Source organism: Anarrhichthys ocellatus, unplaced genomic scaffold (assembly GCF_004355925.1).
Source record: "Anarrhichthys ocellatus isolate YVR2014 unplaced genomic scaffold, GSC_Weel_1.0 scaffold77, whole genome shotgun sequence".
In the NCBI taxonomy this organism is placed as follows: domain Eukaryota; kingdom Metazoa; phylum Chordata; class Actinopteri; order Perciformes; family Anarhichadidae; genus Anarrhichthys; species Anarrhichthys ocellatus.
Genome location: NW_022280107.1, coordinates 1,769,233 through 1,790,965, shown reverse-complemented (window position 1 = coordinate 1,790,965; position 21,733 = coordinate 1,769,233). Strand labels below are relative to the sequence as shown.

Genomic DNA, 21,733 nt, shown 5'->3' with positions numbered 1-21,733 from the left:
ACTGACCAATAGCTTCTGTGTGGTTGTGCTGTATTAAACAGTGTCCATTGATGCACTCTAGTTAGTTTCAATTCACCCCCTATATAGCCCACATCTTTAAACAGTTCATGCTTTGCAATGAAGCACTGTGTGCAAGTGCTGAGCCAACACAGATTTACCTCTTACCTTGGGTTTTTGTTGAGGGGCTCCAAAAACTGTGCACAAGTTGAAAATCAGGGCTGAAGTGATGTGGTGTGTAGTAGTTGAAAACCAGGTGTCACATGATGCTAAATTGTGCATTGGTATCAGATGCAGAGGAACACTGACCTAGCGTCTGTATTTGAGAAATGGGGAGTGAGAGCAGGTTTGCCCCCTCATTGTGTGATTCTCTGACTCACCAATGACTGTGCCCTACAAGCTGAGTCTGGAAGTTCTGTCTGAACTGACAGCCTGCTGGCAGTCTTCATGTGTCTTGCCTTCAGTGCCTCTGACCTGTTCTATGTCCTGAGCTGTTCCTCTTATCCGAGCCAACAGAACCACGTCATCTGCAAAGAGAAGAAAAGCAATTCTTGGGTTCACCAAGTGGACACTCTTCTCCCTCCGGCTGCACCTTGAGATCCTATCCATGAAAATCCCAAACAGAATTGATAACATGGGACAACCCTGATTGCCCAGCATCCATGGAAAATGTGTTAGACTTTGTTCCAAGAATGTGGACACAGATTTCACTCTGGTTATAATAATATTATACAATAATAACAATAAATGTCACTGATTCTGCAAGTCTCAGGTCTTCAAGCTGGAACTTCCAGAGCTAAGGGGAAGTGAATGCAAAATCCTGGTCACCTTTCGTTTCGTGCTTACTTTGGGGAAGGAAGAGATGGGGAACAAGATGAGGAGACAGAGAAAAAGAAAGAGAGAAGGTGATGGAGATGAAATGGGAAGAGCAGGTACTGCTCACCGTGCCCAGGATGGGATTAGAATGATGCTGTTCAACGCAAATACAAACCCATCTGATCAAATTCAAAGTGTTATTACCACATACATATATATGTTATTTGGATTATACAGTGGAATCTATAGGCACAATTTAACAATACAAACTCCTCACATAATTATAGTGTGATTAGTATTATTGTTCGGATATGTTCTTGAAAACACACATTTTGCTTACGTTCATGGGCTGTTTGAGACATAGTTCTATAATTCAGGTTAACTCAAACACAAAGATGAAATAAAGACGGTGTACATAGTTTTAGTAAATCCTTTTAATACACGTTGGCAGAAAGACAAGAGACAGAGAACGGGACAACAGAGGGTGAGATGGAACAGTGTGAATTAGCTTATACCTGAACACTCTAATCAAACATTGTCAATATTCATTTTCAGTTGTTATGTGATCATTTTTAGCCTTTTCTGTATTTTGAGATTGTAGTGTGGATCATTCATTGCAACATTTAACCTAATTCTCATGTATTGTAGATCAATTTATTTATCTGAATTTCAGGAGCAGGACCACACCTCAACCACTTGCCCACTTCTGGCCACACTCCTACAAATACCTACCCACACTAAGCCTCAGCTGGCTCGTGCTTTCCGCATCCCACCCTCCCTCCCTCTTGTTAAACCATTCCACCCAAGGTTATCTCCCCCCATAGTCATCATCCTCCTATCCCACATGGAGACCGGGGGATCTGCAAGGCCCGGGAAATGCAGTGGATCCTCAACTAAGCCTTCCCCAAACCGCTACTGGCTATTCTCCACCAACCATTCCTCAACGCTCCAAATAATCGACGTAGGTTCAGCCTCGGCCGAGGTGGGGTCCTAAGCTAGTGAATTACTGCTTGGATGCCTCACCCGTGGCATCCATACACTCCGCTCAGGCTATCCGTCTCCCTTTATGGACAAAGTATTAAAGTCCACATTCTTGCGGGCTTCCTTTGCCACTCCGAGTTCACCGCCTCGAACTCCAACCACCATCCGTCGCGACACGCCACCGCATCAGACATCACATCCATCCTTCCGACACAGTCGTCTATCGCCCCAAATACCACAAGACCAATACATATGGTCCACTCCAGCCCATCTACCTCTCCAAAAAGACTCATACCCAAGTCCGTACGAACCCATTTGCGACGACCCAAGCCCAAGCTCAAGTCCGGCCAGCCGAACTTCCCCGCAGGATCCCCCGTTCGTCACAGGAAAAGGGGCCACACGGTCCCGGGTTCAACACCACTTTCGCCATATCTTATCCAGATCCAGAATACCCCCCAAGTCTACTCAGACCAATCTTTTCCGCATCGGTGTCGCCTCAACCGGTTTCTCCTACATCAGAAATGCCCACCGGCATCCGAGTTCGTCATTTTTGCGGATCTTTTTGGGGACTCTGCACAACCAGAGCTTCCAAAGAGACGGCCCCCACTCTACAGTCTCCATTCCCCCAGTTCCCGCCAGCAATCGGACACCAACGGTCCCCCATCGCTCCCCCAACCTTCGTTCTACGACCTTCTCTACCCTCCTGGTTTCTTCTCCCCTACACTCTTACATCCCTTCATCCCTCTACCCCTATCCCTACCTCCCCCTACCCCTTCATCCCTCTACCCCTATCCCTACCCTAGAAAGACAAGAGACAGAAAGGGACAATCGGTGACATCAGAGGGTGAGATGGAACAGTGTGAATTAGCTTATACCTGAACACTCTAATCAAACATTGTCAATATTCATTTTCAGATGTTATGTGATCATTTTTAGCCTTTTCTGTATTTTGAGATTGTATTGTGGATCATTCATTGCAACATTTAACTAGATTCTCATGTATTACTGCTTGACAGATAATTGCTACTAATACCCACGGACATGGTTTGAACCTATTGTTATCAAATTTTCTTCAAACATCTTAACATGCACAAATTCAGATCAGGGAAATTAAATTGTTTTCAGTGTGTTATGCCCCCGAAGCCCCCTCGTAAACTCAGTTTTTGGACCTCTGTATTTCAGTAAAACCCTGCGTACAGCCATGGCTGTGCTTAGAGCTGAGCCCACCAAACTATAGCTGGTACCACTCCCCCTCCTGCACTAGCTCTGGTTTCCTTCCCCATCAGAGAGGTGAAGTTAGAATCAGTAGTCTAAAATGTGCAACAAATCTACTTTACCATCAAGGATGTAGTGGTAACCATAATCAAGATTGCTAAAGTTGTTATTCAGTTAATGACAAAAAGAACAATGGGAGACAGAATATGCCAAGTGAGAGATGGAGGGAAGTGATGAAGACTGCGATGAAGATTACTGCATATAGCAAAGTAGAGGCGAGAGGTTTTAGTCTCTGCTGGAGAGAAGAGATAGCAGTTGTAGGAGGGAAGAATAAGCTGTTTATCAGAGAGAACACAGCAGCGTCTCACAACTACTCTCAGGAAATGGAGGCACCAGAAGGAGCTGACTTCTGTTTTCCACTCCTCCTCAACAACTCCTGCAGGAAACCAGTGCCGCCTCAGTCCAACGGCATGCTCGTTCTACTGTCTTTCATCTCTCTGCTCACCGCAGCTCTCAACCTGCTGGTCATCATCTCTATCTCCCACTTCAGGCAGAGATTAACCCTCAGCATGAATCAATACATGTTCTGACAATTTACATGAATTACATGTCTTCCTTCAAATGTTCTAGTTAATAATATCTATCTTTGTTTTAACAATCCTTACTTGAAAATATTATGTGTTCAAATACAATGTTGGACTCCAAAATACATTCATTGATGTTACTAACAAGCTAACATTGATAATCATGAGTAATGATATTCTTCCTCTCCAGGCAGCTCCACAGCCCCACCAACCTCCTCATCCTCTCCCTGGCTCTCTCAGATTTGCTCGTGGGCCTCCTGCTGATGCCGGTTGAAATTCTTTTAACAGAGACTTGCTGGTTCCTGGGTGACCTCATGTGTGCTCTGTATTATGTTGTTGATTTTATCATTACTTCTTCTTCGGTTGGAAATATGGTGCTCATATCAATTGATCGTTATTTGGCTATTTGTGACCCTCTACGTTATAACAATAGAGTTACTCTGGACAAAACAAAAATCTGTGTTTGTCTGTGTTGGATTTACTCTGTTCTCTATAATAGTCTCATTTTGATGGACTTTCTGAGACATCCTGATTCACATAATTCCTGTTACGGAGAGTGTGTAGTTGTTCTTAACCATATCACAGGCTCTGTTGACTTTTTCTTCACCTTTATCGGCCCCATTACTGTCATCATAGTTCTATATGTGAGAATATTTGTGGTGGCTGTGTCTCAGGCTCAAGTCATGCGGTCCCACATTGCAGCAGTCACAAAACAAAGTTCAGTGGGTGTAACTGCTAAGAAATCTGAGATGAAAGCAGCCAGGACTCTTGGTGTTGTTGTGGTTGTGTTTCTGATATGTTTCTGCCCATATTACTCTCCATCCCTTACAGGTGAGGTTATTGAAGACAGTAGTTCATCCTCAACGTTTGTAGTGTGGCTGCTGTTTTTCAACTCCTGTCTTAACCCAGTGATCTATGCCTTCTTTTACCCCTGGTTTAGAAAATCTATTAAACTCATTGTCACCCTCAAGATACTGCAGCCGGGCTCTTGTGATGCTAAAATACTGTAGAGACAGACTGATGAGTAACTGTATTTGATGAGGAAAGGGATTTGCTGTCGTTACTGAGTCACTGAAGCAAACTCGAAAGGCTTAACGGCCGTGCAAAATATAGTTACTACAGTTTTTTAGATATTTTGATTCTGTAGTTGACATGTAACACATTAAAATGAAGTCAATTAAATGCTGTTTTGTTACTATGTTGTTCTATTGTTATGTTTAAATACACTGAAGCACTGTCTTTAACTTAAAGTGACCTGGCTCAATAATATGGGCACAAACACATCAGAAACCCGACAATAAGAAACCTAAAGTCCTGGCTGCCTTCAGCTCAGATTTCTTAGCAGTTACACTCACTGAACACTGGAGTGTGACACCTACAAGGTTAGACCGCATGGCTCGTACCTGAGACACATCCACCACAAATACTCTCATATACAGAACGATGATAACATTGTAAAGTCCCGCAGCATAATCAACAACAACAGCACACTCTCCGAAGCAGTTGCTATACCTGCCTGGTTGGTTCAGGTTATTCCTAAACTGTACAGTGTTAAAAAGAGCAGAACATATCGCACACAGATAAACACAGAATTGAACTCTTGTTTGAGGGACTTTGGTGGAGTAATAGAGAGGAATACAAATTATATGAACTGATATGAGCATCATGGTTCCCTTGTAGTCTGAAACATAAAAAACAGTGCGCGAGACGTCATCAGTGGTGACAATTTTAGATTTTTTCAGACACGTAGCCCAGTGATTTTATTTGAAATTATTCAGTTGCAAACATTTTTTAAAATACATATGAGGTGTACAAACTTGCAGCCTCCCTTTTTCCTTTTACACAACACTGATGAAACCTCATCACACCTGACTTGTCAAAAAGAGAGACTTGCTCAGTGCTGGGTTGGATGGGGAAAGTCATCCATGACCTGTGCTGTCAAAGGGAACAAAAGGTTAACCACTGCTTTAGAAACATTACATAAGAACGCCTTAAACGTCTCCAGTTCCTCTCCTCCTTTCCCAGGCTATACTGTGGTTATTTAATCTGTTGCTCACAACACACTACATGAGTTTCTTCTAATTGTATCCGTTTTGTATACTGTAATTTTTAAGCAATTTCTATTTACATTTTCTATGTAAATGATGGCCCTAATATCTGTTGAATACATTGAACAAAACCACAAGCCTCATGAATCACATATCATATATCGGGTATATATTTGCTAGTTATTTTGCAAAGCCCAAGGCAATATGCATGGGTGATGCAGATTTATTAAGTCCTGCTTTGCAAGACGACAAGCAGCAGTATGAAACACTTCAAGATCAGCCAAGCAATATGAACACATGCAATGGACATGCAGAACATCATTCATTGTCCCTTTTAGTGTTGAACCCTCACTCTACCAACATGTCTAGCATACAAGAACTACTGACTGGAGTACTTGGGGAAGAAAAGCTGATTATATGAATTATTTTACATTTAATTAGCATATTGTGTCAACGGTTTGCAACCCAGTGTGAGGTGGCCGGGATGAGAGTCTCCAGGTCTGAGGACATGGTTCTCTGCCCTCCGGTTTGGAACTGAGCCCCTGCCCCAACCAAGGGATTGCAAATGGAGCCGGAAGGCAAAGCTCTCGATTCATCAGTCCATCTATGTTCTGACCCTCACCTAGTCATGAGCTTTGGGTAGTGGCCGAAAAATGACATTGCAGATACTGCTGGAATGAACTTTCTTTCGTAGGGTGGATAATAAGTTAACGTGTTATTATCGCGTTAACGCATTAATTAATTAACGCCGACGATTATATTATCGCGCATTAACGCAGTTTTTTATTTATTTATTATTAAGCGACATTTTTAACACAAGAACCAGGCAGCAAGCAGTGAACAGCTGTGTTCGTGTGGCGTCACTTCCTTCTTCCCCCCAGGTCCAGAACCCCTCCTACACTCTGTCACCGTCCTTCACTCTTGTCTCACAAACACACACAAACGCGAGCGCGATCGTCTCGTTACAGATCAAACGTGACTGTTGTGAAGTGGAGCTTCTAGTGAGGACCAAGACACGTCTTGTTTGAACGGAACACTTTACTGTCTGAACTGCAGTATTACAGTGTTACAGTGAACAGAACGCGCTCTTGCACCTGACATGTGGTTTTCTGCGTATCATCAATATTGTTAGCGTCAAGAACACATACCATTCTACTTCCTGTCTCTTCAAAGTAAAATTACTTCCGTTTCCATGCTCTTCACAATAAAAGTAAATCATGCAATCAAAAACTTTACAACAGTGACAATATTAACATACATATTGTCGAGTTTTTAAAGTGTTTGTAATATGTATAATAAGCATCATTTAGTTATCGCTACTGAGAATTTAACAAACAAAAAAGTTTTCAAGGTGTATATTTTAATTGCATCTCTTACACACATGAAGATAAAGTTATGAACACCGGCTGAATATCTATTATCAGAATCATTATAGCTGTATTATAACTGCTACTGTGTAAACAGAATACTGCTGTTAAAAATAACCTAATTTGTTTGAAGTGTTTGCAAACCAAATGTTATTGCACTTTTGTTCATATAGCAGTACTTTTAAAATAAAAGTGCGCAATACACTACTTTTGAATTCATTATTGAACTTTGCCATAACAATGCGATTAATCGTGATTAAATATTTTAATTGTTGCCCAGCACTAATATATATATACCTAGTTTTGCAGTCATGACGGCTTGACATCCTCATTTTCTTCTTTTTACAGTAGACGTTTACTTATCTCCAAAGAAATGCCATACACACAAAGGGCAAACTCCAAAAACTAAACGGAACACTTGTAGATTGAGTCATTTGGGTTCAAATTTGGGCAGGTATCCCAAGACAAAATGTGCTGAAGCCAGCACCATTAAGCCATTGACAAAAGAGCCTATGTGCTCTGCGAATGTAAAAAAAAAAAAAAGAAGTCTAACACAACACTATGTTCAATTGGTTATAAGAGTATATCGAAGACGAGGGAAGACAAGTTTGTCTTGAGTCCTGACAGATGGCAAGATGATAGAAATGAACCAACAACCCATAGAACTTAGAAATCCCACAAACAAATGGCCCTTCATTACATTTTTTCATGTGGCTGTTGTTTTGGAGAAGACACGTCTGTATTATAAAGGAATTAACAACTAACCACAACTTGGATTTGGTTATCTTCCTAGGCTTCCATGGAGATTCAGGCTGACCAATGAGCTCAAGACGCTGATGATGAAGAGTCTAGGATCACTTATCATTGCTGTGAATCCATACCAGCACAATGTAATTGTAAAAAAACAGATTGACAAACCAATCTTTTTTAGCCTTAAATTAGTTTGGTCTTGTTTCGGCTTCTAGGGTTGATACCCCTGAGATGGTGAAAGTAATTGCTACAGCATTGTAGAGGCTATTAGCAGCAAAACCATTAACTTAATCAATTTGAAGAGGGAGGGTGAAGTCCCACCATGCTTCTGTAGTTTTGTTGGGATTGTTAGAACCCAAAAAGGACTTAACTGGGCTTGTTCATTCTTCTGACCAGGTTTGGACAAAATTTGGACAAAAATGTTTTGCTGGTATTAGCTTTGAGGGAGCATGTTTCACCGCAGGTATCCCTGCAGTACTGTGTGTAGTACAGTACAGTGAGTATCCCTGCAGTACTGTGTGTAGTACAGTACAGTGAGTATCCCTGCAGTACTGTGTGTAGTACAGTACAGTGAGTATCCTTACAACAGTGTGATTATTCCTGCAGTACAGTGAGCATAATTCCTTCTATGGTGAATGTTTAGTCAACCTTACAGGGCCTGTTGATCTAGTTATCAACTTTAATATACCGTTTACTGTCATCATAGTTCTGCACATGAGAGTATTTGTGATGGCCGTAATCCCACAACATAGCTGAATATAGTCAATGCTCACATGATAATAATCATTTTAAGCTTTTAATCAAGGAATAGGAAATAGGACAATATCATGTCCATATGCTTATGCGTGTTTGTTCAAGTTTAGTAAATATCCGTCCACTGTACACAACTTCAAAGTTTGGTCTCGTTGTTATGGACGTAACACACACACACACACACATATTGTTATGAAGCCCCACTGGGCTGAACAGCTCTCAGCCTGTAGCCCATTAACTGTCGTTGTGTACCTCTCTGGTGAAGACAATTTTCACACCTGCTTTCATTAGTGTCACACGCTGACATCAGTGCAATCAGAGGTGTTACTGTGAGACGAAACAAACTCTAAAACAAGCTCTAACATCAGCACATGATGCAATCATTGCTAAATAGACCAACAACTCAAAGTTAACAGGTTGTTGTTGATCATTTCTTCTCTCATGACTAAACTTTTGTGATGCAACCTCGACACATGAACACATCATATGATCTTCATCTAAAGGATTTCATCACACACATCACAGAAAATGCAATATTATTATAATTCTGAGAAACAAAAAGGGCTTTTTCTTTCAGTGGTGAATGTACTGTGCTTCATATGAAGAAATCCACTAAACAGCTGAAATATGTGATAACATCACATAAAAACAGCAAAGCAATTACTTTATTCATTTGATGACGTTAAACACACTGAATATGGATTCTTACGAAGCCATAGAGGCCAAAAAAACATCCTTGTTGTTAAGACATCTTTTATTTTTGAGCAGCACTCGTAATATCATAACCATGATAATGTGACTGGGACTTATCACTTTTGTAATATGATCATTTGCTCACAGCACAACTGTAGGAAATGAGTTTACAGGTTGTTGCAGCTGTTAGGTCACTAAGGTCAGTTTGGTTCCAAGTTGACTTGTCCTTATTGGTAAAAGTACCCATTAATGTAAACTAGTGCTCACACTTTTGTTATGACAAACTTAGTGGGAAACAAATTTTTAGCCTCTGAGTTGTATTTCCAAGTTGGAGTTACAAGGAATTTTACACTCCAGCTACATTTTATTAACTGGATCCCCATTGGCTGACGCCTTGGCGGCCGCAAATCTTCTTGGGTTCCACAGAAAGGACAAAACATAATACATATAAAACATGAGATAAAACATATAGTTTAAACAGTACAGTCAGATATGAAGTACAGACAGAGACCAAGATTCATAGAATCAGAACTAACCATATACATTATGCATCCATAACTTCTTCAAAGAAGGATCAGTCTACAAAGCCAATGTAGTGTAGAGGTGCCTTAGGTGAGCCTTAATTGTTTTTTAAATGACAGTTTGTTACCTATAAGTTGTATGAGGAGGTAGTGAGTTCCAAGGTATTCTTGATAGATAACTGTGCGTTTAAGGAGGTTTGTTCTTGGAGGTTGAAGGCATCAAGTGACCTGAGCCTTCATTCCTTGTATGATGGTTATGTCTGTTGCATGTGTTTTTTTACTTGGTTGAAGAAATATTCAGGTGTCTAATTAAATACTACAATTCTGAAAAACATGAGAAGGCTATAGGGGACTTCAATTTCAACTGAGAACCATGACAGGCGAGAGTGCATATATGATATATTTGTTCTGGCAGCTCTGTTTTGAACTAGTTGTAGTTAATTTACATCTTTCTTTGCTTCCGCTGACCATACGACTGGACAGTATTGCAGGTGATAAAAGACCACGGTCTGTAATACCTGACAGATAATAGAGGATGTTCAATAAGTGGAGCCCTTTCTAGCCGTTGCTATGCCCCTTCCCATTTTAGTCACAATGCCGTCAATTTGCTCAGTCCACGACAATTGATCATCCAACGCTGTGGCTCCGCACTAAGCATCCTAGAGCCAAACACACTACTTTTAGTTTTGTCAATGTTCAGAAGTTTGTTCACTTTCACCCAATTAGACTCTCTCTCTAGATGTGGTTACTGTGGATTTTTTCTTAGTTAACATCCTTTACTGCTTATTACTTATTCGTGATACTTTTTGATACATGGTTTTTTACCATGTCTGTTGTCTGCATGATCCACTATGCTGCTGTAATCCTGTAAATGTCCCCACTGCGGGACTAATAAAGGATTATCTTATCTTATCTTATCTTACATCATTAGTGAATTTCAGAAGAGCCACGGTGGTGGAAAAGTTAAACCAGATGGAGAAAGAAATAAAATATTGAACCGATTATTGTACTGTGATAATTGATTAAAAACAAGTTTCTCAAAGATTTTAGTAATAGTACAAATAATAGAGCTCGGTCGATAATTATTCACATCAGATAAATCTCCACCTTTGAAAAGGGGGTAACTCTGACACTTTTACAATTGAACAGCAGATGGAGACAAATTCAATACATCTGCAAGAGGATAGAATAATACATGAGCAGCGAGTTGAACAACTTCTAACTTTTAACTTCGACATATCATGGTGAATATCAGTAGGCAAGATTTTTATAAAGGAAAATGTACAATTAGAGGTAAAGTTTGAGGAGGCAGCCGTTCCATAGGAATTAAAGTATATTGGAAACCACAAATAGAGGATAGATATTAATTAAAGGTATGGTAATAAGCAAAAGATCAGAAATAATTTAATTATTAATTGGTATCTGGTTTATAATGCTTTTTATTAATTTTATTGAGAATATGGTTTATTTGATTCCAAATCTGTCCAGGGTTATGAAAAATCCTGAGATAGTCAATGGTAGTCTGATTTTGCATTCTTTGTTTTGGTCTCGCATAAGTTCCTCAAATATCTGTGGGCTTCAAGCGAAATTTGGCCCAGGCTGTATCCCTTTGTTTGAAAAGGCTGATAAGATATGAGTTGATCCAGGGAAATTAACTCTTAAATGATTTCAGTCTGCGAGCTACACCCAGGCAGCACTCTAACACATGGCCCCATGGTTGAGAAAGTCATTCAGCCCGCCAGCAACACAGGAAGACTTTCTAGCCCCCACATCCTCACATGGGGGCAAGAAAAACAAGTGGACTTTAAAGGGGGGAAGTTGGACCATCAGTTCCTATTCTTTGTCCAACCGGTTCCTGTTCTCACAACTACAAACATCATTTTGGGAACCAATCATAACCACATCATTAAATATTTTTTTGATTTGAACAATTGATCAAATTACTATGCGGAATGTGTAGATTGTAGACCCACAGAGAATGCTCACCGGACTCTGCATCCCCTCCGCTCTACAGAGCATTTTAGTGTCTCTCACCTCATTGTTTTGGTTGGTAAATATCTGTAATATGTGTGCTATGTTCAGGTTGTTATCGATTTCTGCCTCCAGGGCCAAGAAACTGATAAATATTGCTTGATGAATTAACTGTAGAGACATAGATATAAGGAGAAAATAATGGTATGATGTCAACATTGAGGGACGAGGGACATCAGTCCCCAGCTATATGAAAACACCAGCGTGCAGAAGAGGGGAAGTGATAAAAGAGCAGTGCATCCAGAGAGTTCTGGTCAGAAAGCTGCCCCGCTTCAGCGGCTTCTCTTTTCTGACGATGGAGACCCTGCGAGGAGCTGATCTCTGCTTCCCACAGCTGAACTCCTCCTGCAAGACGCCTACACATCCACACACTGAGACCATGCTGATTTATGCTCTGCTTTCATCCATTTCTCTGATCACTGTCGCTCTTAACCTGCTGGTCATCATCTCCATCTCCCACTTCAGGTTCATCTAATAATCTAAAATGCTACAATTTATATAAACACCTTGACCAATATATGAATAGGAATATGAAAGTTAACACACTGAGACACGAGAGCTATGTTGTGGTTGTTTGACAATGATTTACAGTGTGTGATAAAAATAATGTTTTTTTCCATTCGGACACATTACTACAATACATTTAAAGAACTGTATGACGTTTTTTGTAATGGCTATATGAATACAGTATGTGTATTGATGACATTATTCCTCTCCAGGCAGCTCCACAGCCCCACCAACCTCCTCATCCTCTGTCTGGCTGTCTCAGACCTCCTTGTGGGCCTCCTGCTGATGCCGGTTGAAATAATCTACATAGAGGCCTGCTGGTTTCTCGGTGACATTCTGTGCACGCTGTATTATCTTGTAGACTACATTATTACATCTGCATCAGTAGCCAATATGGTGCTCATATCAGTTGACCGCTATATAGCTATTTGCGACCCACTGCATTACACCACCAAAGTCACCAAGACAAGAGCACAGAACTGTGTTTGGTTGTGTTGGATTTGGTGTGTTATCTTTAGGATTTTCCTTCTACATGATCACCTGGAAAGACCAGGCAGGTCTAACTCCTGTTTTGGGGAGTGTGTGGTTGTCATTAATTATACTGCAGGAGTGGTTGACCTTGTTTTCACTTTTATTATACCCATTCTTGTCATTATAATTCTGTATCTGAGAGTATTTGTGGTGGCTGTGTCTCAGGCTCGAGTCATGCGGTCTCATGTTGCAGCTGTAACAACCCAACGATCAGGAGCCGTATCTGTGAAAAAAAAAGAGATGAAAGCAGCTAGAACTCTTGGTTTTGTTATCGTTGTCTTTTTGTTTTGTTTCTGCCCCTACTATTACCCCACACTGGCAGGCGAAGACACTTCAATTGATGCTTCTTCTGCTGCATTTGAGATCTGGCTGGCACATTTTAACTCCTGTTTGAACCCTGTCATCTATGCCTTTTTCTACCCCTGGTTCAGAAAATCCATTAAACTCATCCTGACACTTCAGATTTTGAAGCCTGGCTCCTGTGATGCAAACATACTATAGTATAGTTTAAACGTTGACTTTAAACTGAGACGTTCTTTATGAAAGGGGATAGATTGTGTTGTTCTTGTGCAAATACATCTAGGTGAAGATCAAGTGAAAACCTGTTGTCTTTTAATTGTATTATAATCATAATTAATCTTGGTGTCTATTAAAATTTCTGCTATCAATATTTGTCCCTGACCTATTTATATGCCAACTGACATATATGTGATCAAAATACTTAAACATGAACACAATCACAGTTACTTTAACTGATGTGAAATGTAAGATCAGTTGTATTATAGTGATCGATTGTAGTTTCTTCGCCTTCTGGTGAGTTGGTTGATTGTTTGGTCGATATGCAGGTGGCTGGTGTTACTTTACAAGAAGAAAAGTGCCTCCTAATCCATTCATTTCCTTGTGTGAAAGAGAAAGAGAGAGTCATTTTAATCATTATTTTGCCTAGATCTAATGTTGGCGGGAGATAAAGTGAGAAAGTGAGCACTATTGACCGCTCCGACTTTAGCTGTTGATATTGGGAGGCCGTGCTTTGATTTGCTTTTTAGGTGTTCAGGCTGTTGGGGCTAAAGAAGGAAACAGGGTGCTCATATCAGTTGACCACTCCGTCGCTTTTTGTGATCCTGTGTTCATCAAAGCCACTCTGAAAAGAGCCGATCTCTGTATTTGTCTGTGTTGGATATTTTCTGCTTTTCACTGCAGTTAGGGATCTTTTGATAACAAACAGACAAATATCATTGCTATTATGGAGAGTGTGTAGCTGTAATTAATTATGTTAAAAGATATGTTGCCCTTGTTGGGACCGTATTTGGCCCTATATATTATTGTCATCATGTCCCAGGCTTTCTCATGTTGTAGCTATCACACTCCAGCAATCAGTTAAAGTAACAGATAAAAACATCTGACATATGAAAGAGAATGTCAGTGATGGGGAGACAAAACATTGCTCTCTGAAGGAGAAATCAATTTCCTTGTTGTTGTCAATACGCTGAATTAAAGCGACTTAAAGTCACAACACTTAAACGAAATATGGGGAAAACGACTATGTTCATAGAATACAACATTGTGCCTGCACTGGAAGTGTGAATGTGTCGTGTTGTGTCTATTAACATCTGCTGCTTGTGACACATTTACATACTGCCCAGTTTCCTATGGGCTTATTGTTGTGTAGCACATTATGACAAATCATATTATCAATAAAATAGACATTATGTTACAGAGTTGGGTGAATGCATGTAATTAAATTTACTTCAAGATCAAACAAACAAAGAATCATCTGGTTTAATGATTGTTTGTGAAGAATACACATATTTCTAATACTGATAACTTAACTTGTCTGCAAATTGGCATCAGAGCTTTTGATACTTTTCGCCACAGAAAATGATCTTATAACTTGTCAATAATCATGAGGTAATAATCATTTCAATAAAGGAAAAAATAACACAATCATTGCAAAGTTGTATGCTTTATTGTCATTGCAGTGTATCGCATTTCCAATTTTGCATTATTTATGTGTTTACCCATATCACTTTGCTTGATTTCTCTCTGTTTGCAAGAGGATTTAAAGATGCAAATGATTCACTTAAATAATAAGTAAAATATAAAGTACCAGTCTTGTTGAAGCAACTTCAACAACATAAAGAGAAAAAAAATGTAAACGATCATATACTGTATGTTAGTTTACATACTCAGAATAAATGATTAAATGATGATGAATGGTTGTTGAATTCAGTCACCCGATGACATTTGTAAAAGAAAAAACAAAAAAAAAGTCAGGTGAAAAAAGACTTGCTGGATAAATCTGCTCTTTATTTACCAGTTACAACACCTCGACAAAGGTTCTGAGCTAAAACATAAAATGAAGAGCTGACTCTTGAAACTCTTTTTCATATTTTGTCCTTTGTTCTATCAGCACTTAGTTGGCTGTTGGCATATTATTCACTCTACATCCATATCTACATTATGTTGGCATCACAGGAGTCACGCTGCAGTATCTGAAGTGTGACAATGAGTTTAATAGATCTCCTAAACCAGGGGTAGAAAAAAGCATATACCATTGGATTTAGACAGGAGTTACAATAAAGTAGCCAGACCCCAAAAATTGAAAACGTCACACTGCTTGACGTCTCCTGGCTCGCAAAAGACGGATAAAAGTAAGGACAGAAACATATTAGAAACACAACCACAACAACGCCAAGAGTCCTGGCTGCTTTTCTCTCAGATTTCTTAGCGGTAACTGTAACAGAACCGCGGAGTGTAACAGCTGCAATATGAGACCTCATGGCTCGAGCCTGAGACACAGCCACCACAAACACTCTCATGTACAGAACTATGATGACAAAAATGGGGCCTACAAAGGTCATCGACACATCAACAGCTCCTGTTATGAAGTCGATTACAACCACACACTCTCCATAGCAGGAATTATATATATCTGGTTGTGTCAGGAGTTCCATCTGCATCAAACCATTACAGAGAACAGAAGAAATCCAACACAGGCAAATGCAGATTTTAACTCTTTTCTGAGTCACTTTGGTGGGGTAACACAAAGGGTCGCAAATGGCCACATATCGGTCAACCGATATGAGCACCATGTTTCCTACTGAGGCAGATGTAAGGATGAAAGAGGCGTAGTAAAACAGTCCACATATCGTGTTCCCCAAAAACCAGCAGCCCCCTAAAAGGAGGATTTGAAACAGCATCAGCAGGAGGCCGACGAGGAAGTCTGAGACAGCCAGGGAGAGGAGGAGGAGGTTGGTGGGGCTGTGGAGCTGCCTGGAGAGGAAGAATATCATCACTGAACATATTATTATCTGCAGCAATTGTAGAAGTCATGAGAACATTGTAATCTGTAAAAATATGAATAGTCAAATGAATTAAATATGACCAAATACAATCTATATAGAACATGTAGTAGTATTTTTCAAATAAGCAGAGATTGATAGCACTTATGGCTCCTTGTGTCTTAACTTGTAAACATAACGTTTGTACATTTCTATCAATTTTCGCAACACTGATTATTTTTGAAACTTTTTTTAAGTATGACTATGATATCTAACATGGGAGGTTTTCATGAGACCCTTTTGACTTCTAACCTCTCCTGCTTAATGTTCAAACACTTTTTGAAATGCTTACTGATTTTTTATATATGTGTTCATATGCAAATAAAAAAATAAATGAATATAGCCAAGATATCCTAATGAACAACAGATGCAGTAAATGTACCAGTTTTGTAAACTCTGTGTGTCTGTAGAAGAGGAGCAGGTTAGAGAGCATGCAGCAGCTTAGATTCCAACATTAATATCCTTAATGCATTCACACAGTTAACAATTATAGTAGTAAAAGTACTATTATGGTACTACTATTGTTTAAACATCTCATTTCAAAAAGTTATTTTCATAAACTGCATTAATGTAACAATATATCTATTGTCCCAACTCTTGTAAAATGAAGTGCTTGATATTGAGGTGAACAATATTCTACGATATGTTTGTAAGTTTTTCTTTATGCCTGAAGTGGGAGATAGAGATGATGACCAGCAAGTTGAGAGCCACAGTGAGCAAAGACATGCAAGACAGAAGGACGTAAAGGAATATGCTCTCAGCACGATGCTGCATTGGCTTCTTGCAGGAGGTGTTGAGTAGTTGTGGAAAGCAAAGTTCAGCTCCTTCCAGTGTCTCCATCATCAGAGAGAGAAAAGTAGGCAAGAGGCTGCTGAGCTCTGGCAGCTTTGTGACCCAAGTTCTCAGTCATGAAGCCAATAGTATCTCACTCCTCCCACTATTCCCATGACCGAAAAAAACCAAGAGTGATTTGATGAAGAAATACATTCAGAGCAAGTTGAACCAGATTAACTATTGATTCCTTTGGATTTTTTTGTTATAGTTTTGGCAAAAATCTAAGTGACACAAAGAGAAATTATTAATAATAATATCGAGAATTATAATAATAATAATAGTTCTATTTCATCCTTACTGACCACCAGAGGCAGTGCTTAACATTGGATATCTTCTGTCTCGCGCATGCACAGGTCGAGTCTTTATATCAACAAAGTCACCTGTGACCTCGGATGAACCCTGTCGTCTATAAGTTCCGGTGTCATCCTGAGTTCAGTCCTTTTTTATCTTCTCGCTACGCAGGCTACCTACCATGGTAGCATAAGCTTAAACAAATATGTGTCTACGATCAAGACATACTAGAGTTTGTCGCGGTAGCCTTGTGACCACCGGTCGGAGTTGCGGATCTCTCGCCCTCCAAAGGCTGCGACAAGCTGTCCCTCTTAGGAGGGAACGGCGACACGAGAGCCCTGGACTGGTGGACGCTTCTATCATCGGTCATTCACCAGTCTGATAAGGGCCACCTAAGTCGTGAAGACAGCAATCGGTGAGATCGATTAATATTGTTTTCTATAACCGTTGTTCATTTTCCACGGTTGGCAGAGCGCTTCCGCTCTAGCTAATCGAGTGGCGTGCTAACAAGAGCATTGAATATACAGTATGCTGTCGGCCCGCCCTTCACAGTGAGCAGAGTGTCCTCGCTCAGGCTAACTTGGTGAGATGCTAGTTAGACTAGATCGACATTAACATTGTGTCCATTTGTTTTGTAACATTACAGCTATCACAGTTAGCAGAGTGTTCACGCTCAGGCTAACTTGATGAGATACTAGTTCGACTAGATCGACATTGACATTGTGTCCACTGATTTCTATTTTTACACCTGATGGATTTCATAGTTAGCAGAGTGTCCTCGCTCAGGCTAACTCGGTGAGATACTAGTTAGACTAAATCGACATTGATGTTGTGTCCATTTATGCTTTTACGCATTATGGCTGTCACAGTTGGCAGAGTGTCCTCGCTCAGGCTAACCTGGTGGGACGCTAACTAGACTAAGTTAATACTGGGAGTGTGTCCATTGATTTTGTAACATTACGGCTATCACAGTTAGCAGAGTGTCCTCGCTCAGGCTAACTGGTGGGACACCAATATCTGCAGCGACTATCCTAGTAAAGAGAGTGTCCTCGCTCCCTTCTCACTGTAAGGACTGTTCTTTGGCCTGTTTCTACAGTGGCAGAGTGCTCTCGCTCAAGCTAAATGGTGGGACATCAATATCTGCAGCGACTGTCCTAGTGAAGAAAGTGTCCGAAGAGATCATTCCCCTCTGACTGCCCCCTGACTGTTCTCTCAACATACAGCAGAGCGCTCCCGCTCAGACTGACTTAGAATTCCTCATCAACTAGTGGGACAAGGGTTCCTCCAGAATCGCGGCCATGTTTAACTCTCCCGGCTGTAGGACCTGTATGGCTCCTCTTCAGCCATATCCCCCCCCCCCCTAGCCTTCAGCCGGGTCAAAAATGACCCCATTGTGCATCATCAATCCGGCAAAATCCCGGCCAGGTGTTAGCTGTGCTCCCGGCCAAGGGCTCAATCGAGATGGTGGACCCCCTGTCACAAGAGCCCGGGGGTTCTACTCAACTTACTTTCTTGTAAAGAAGACAGGCAGCGGACTGCGCCCAGTCCTAGATCTGAGGGGACTCAACAAATTTCCAAAGATGCTGCCATTTCACATGTTGAGCACTGCAGACGCCCTTCGTACTGTTTCCAAGGGAGAGTGGTTTACGTCTGTCAACGCCTATTCCCATGTTCCCATTGTGCATCAACACAGGCAGTTTCTTCGTTTCGCCTTTTAAGGCCGTCACTTTCAGTCCAGGGTGCTCCCATTCGGACTGTCCCTTCTCCCCACGGGTGTTCACAAGGTGCGTTACTGCTGTCCTTTCCCTTTGCAATCACAGGGTGTAAAAATACTGCCGTACTTAGACGATTGGCTGACCTGTGCGCCATCCTAGCTTCAGGCGGCACAGGAAATTGCTCGCCTTCTCTTACGTGGACCGGTGGGGCCTCAAGGTGAACATGGAGAGGAGCTACCTGAGCCCTTTCCAGAGCATAACCTTCATTAATGTGGCTCTATGAGGGCCTGTCTGTCGCCCCAGCGTGTGGACGACATCCCCCACAACCTCTCCCCCTTCAGAGGGGGCAGACGGTTGCCCTACATCCTTTTCTCCGCCTATTGGGTAAACTGACAGCTGCCTCAATTGTCGTTCCCTTGGGTTTGCAGATGGCTGAACAGCCTTCACTTGGATGCCAAGTGGCACAGACACAGGGCAATAATAGTATCAAAACAGTGCCTACTCACTCTATCCCCATGGAGGGAGAGTGCATATCTGGCAAACAGTGTCCCCATGGGCTCAGTTCCATTCCGCCAGGAGATTGCCACAACAGATGCCTGCCTCTCAAGGCGAGGTGTAGTGTGGCAGAACAGGACTGCTTGGGGGCTGTTGTCTGCTCAAAGACCGCATGGGCATGTCAATGTTCTAGAGCTAGCGCTCAAACACTTCCTGCCATATTTGAAGGGAAAGCATGTGCTTGTCCGGTTGGACAACACCTCTGCTGTGTTTTCACATAAACCATCAAGGGGGCACCAGATCTGCAGACGTTGCTACGGATATCACCGTGCCCTTCTGACTTGGGCGGCATCTCGCCTGACGAGCCTTCGGGCAATGTGCCCACCAGGAGAACGGAACCAGGTTGTAGATTTCCTGTCCCGTCACAAGCCTCCACCGGGAGAGTGGCGGGTGCATCCAGACGGGATGTCGACCCACTGCCCCGACTGGTTCTCCCTGATGGAGAGGACCAGTCCTCTGGGTCAAGATGCCATGGCTCACACGTGGCCAGAGGATCTTCTTTATACCTTTCCACCATTCCCTCTGATCTTGCCAACGCTTGTCAGAGTTCTTCCCGGACAGGAGGGACCTCCTGTTGCAACTAGAAGGTCGGATTTGGCATCCCAATCCCTGCTGCCTTCAACTATGGGTCTGGCCGCGTGAGGGCCTGACCGGATGCTGAGTGGCTGTATAGAACCAGTCAGACTGACTATTCTGAATGCGAGGGCGCGATCTACCCGTCTACAGTACGCAAACAGGTGGAAGCTGTTTTCTGACTGGTGTGCGGTTCAGAACTAGGTCCCAGTACAATGCCCCGTGCCTGCTGTACTTGAGTTTCTACAGTCCCTCCTAGATAAGGGCCGGTCTCCCTCTACCCTTGGAGTATACGTGGCCGATATTTCGGGGCAGCATACTAAGGTTGACAATGACACAGTAGAGAGCCACAGACTGGTGTCCCTCTTCCTATAAAGGGGCTCTGCGATTGCGTCCCCGAGCGCACCGAAGGCCCCTGCATGGGACCTACCCTTGGTACTGGACACCCTATGCTTGCCTCCTTTTGAACCCCTGGCACAGGCAGAGCCGAGATGGCTATCAGCCAAAACGTCACTTCAGCTCAACGTGGGGGCGAGCTGCATGCCCTGTCGGTGAAAGAATCATGTCTGAGGTGAAACTCAGATGGCTTGGGTGTCACTTCGTGGCCTAATGCAGCGTTCCTCCCAAAGGTGTTGACACGCTCACATATCAACCAGCCTATCCAGCTCGCGCAGTTTGACCCCCCATCAGGAGAGGAAAGGTCAAGGCTGCTGTGCCAGTGCGGGCCCTCAGAGCTTATGTGGAAGCCACCGCCTGCATACGGCGGTCGGAGCAGCTCTTTGTCAGTTATGGTGGGCCTAAGAAGGACTGTGCTCCTTCAAAAACAGCGCCTATCCCACTGGATAGTGGAGGCCATTGCCTATACATACAAGGCGAGTGACCATTGTTAGATCCGGGGGGTTCTCTGGCCCGATACGGGGCTACCTACTGACTCAGCTCTCTATTAAAAGATTGTCGAGCTGGTGTTCTGTCGAGGAAACTTGCCTGGCTTCTGCTAACTACCGTTACTCCTGACGTCTACCCTGCTTCCACTGGTAACGTGCACTCGGCCGAGGGGCCACCCTGGCCGGGCGCTTCTACCTAGTCGCGTCAGTTATGGCAGCTTTCCTCTTTTGGATCCGGGCTCTTGGTAAATTGCCAGGTTAGGTTTTAACGGCTAGGATTACGACTAAAACCGTAAGGGTCTGTTAAGTGGACCGGTCACTAGGATAACCATCAAGAACTCTTGTTGTTAACATACAATAGCTTTACCCTTTTACTGCCATGAGGAACTTCTACTACCTCAGCAAATGAATGCTCTTGAGAATTTTACTTTAAATGCAGATTAGATATTTATTGCAGGTTATATTTAGCATGGGCACAGCTACAGCTCTTCATAATAATATACGATACTTAATTCAATCAGGTTACAATTTCTTTTCAGGTTATACTCATTAATTGTCGATGCCGAGGCGGCTCGGTGGAGCTGGATTCACGATGTGATAAAAAAGTCCTTTGTGGGGTTTTCAGGAGCTGAAGGTCCGGCCGAACCTTCAGCTCCTCCTGCGAGGCCAACGAAGTCCGTTCAGCGCTCTCTCAGACTCAGTACAAAGTCTTTTAGGGCGTCGGCGTCCATCTGTTGTCCAGTTGT

General features: G+C 42.2%; 3 protein-coding genes across 3 annotated transcripts; 2 read left to right on the top strand and 1 right to left on the bottom strand.

The window, feature by feature from the left end:
* The first annotated feature begins 3,392 nt into the window (after positions 1 to 3,392).
* On the top strand, positions 3,393 to 4,603 carry LOC116398018 (trace amine-associated receptor 13c-like). Its single transcript, XM_031873994.1, has 2 exons — positions 3,393 to 3,559; positions 3,784 to 4,603. Exons 1-2 carry the CDS (start codon positions 3,393 to 3,395, stop codon positions 4,601 to 4,603), a joined length of 987 nt encoding a protein of 328 aa, XP_031729854.1.
* A 7,448-nt stretch (positions 4,604 to 12,051) lies between these two features.
* LOC116398010 (trace amine-associated receptor 13c-like) lies at positions 12,052 to 13,295 on the top strand. Its single transcript, XM_031873979.1, has 2 exons — positions 12,052 to 12,221; positions 12,476 to 13,295. Exons 1-2 carry the CDS (start codon positions 12,052 to 12,054, stop codon positions 13,293 to 13,295), a joined length of 990 nt encoding a protein of 329 aa, XP_031729839.1.
* Positions 13,296 to 15,247: 1,952 nt separating this feature from the next.
* Positions 15,248 to 17,067, bottom strand: LOC116398009 (trace amine-associated receptor 13c-like). Its single transcript, XM_031873977.1, has 2 exons — positions 16,803 to 17,067; positions 15,248 to 16,067 (listed from the first exon to the last, which is right to left on the bottom strand). Exons 1-2 carry the CDS (start codon positions 16,976 to 16,978, stop codon positions 15,248 to 15,250), a joined length of 996 nt encoding a protein of 331 aa, XP_031729837.1. The 5' UTR covers positions 16,979 to 17,067.
* Between the last annotated feature and the right edge of the window lie 4,666 nt (positions 17,068 to 21,733).

Coding starts and splice junctions, on each gene's coding strand:
- LOC116398009 (XM_031873977.1), bottom strand. CDS start 16,978: ATGATGGAGACACTGGAAGGAGCTGAACTTTGCTTTCCACAACTACTC. Junction 16,068..16,802: donor ATCTCTATCTCCCACTTCAG/GCATAAAGAAAA, acceptor CTTCCTCTCCAG/GCAGCTCCACAGCCCCACCA.
- LOC116398010 (XM_031873979.1), top strand. CDS start 12,052: ATGGAGACCCTGCGAGGAGCTGATCTCTGCTTCCCACAGCTGAACTCC. Junction 12,222..12,475: donor ATCTCCATCTCCCACTTCAG/GTTCATCTAATA, acceptor ATTCCTCTCCAG/GCAGCTCCACAGCCCCACCA.
- LOC116398018 (XM_031873994.1), top strand. CDS start 3,393: ATGGAGGCACCAGAAGGAGCTGACTTCTGTTTTCCACTCCTCCTCAAC. Junction 3,560..3,783: donor ATCTCTATCTCCCACTTCAG/GCAGAGATTAAC, acceptor CTTCCTCTCCAG/GCAGCTCCACAGCCCCACCA.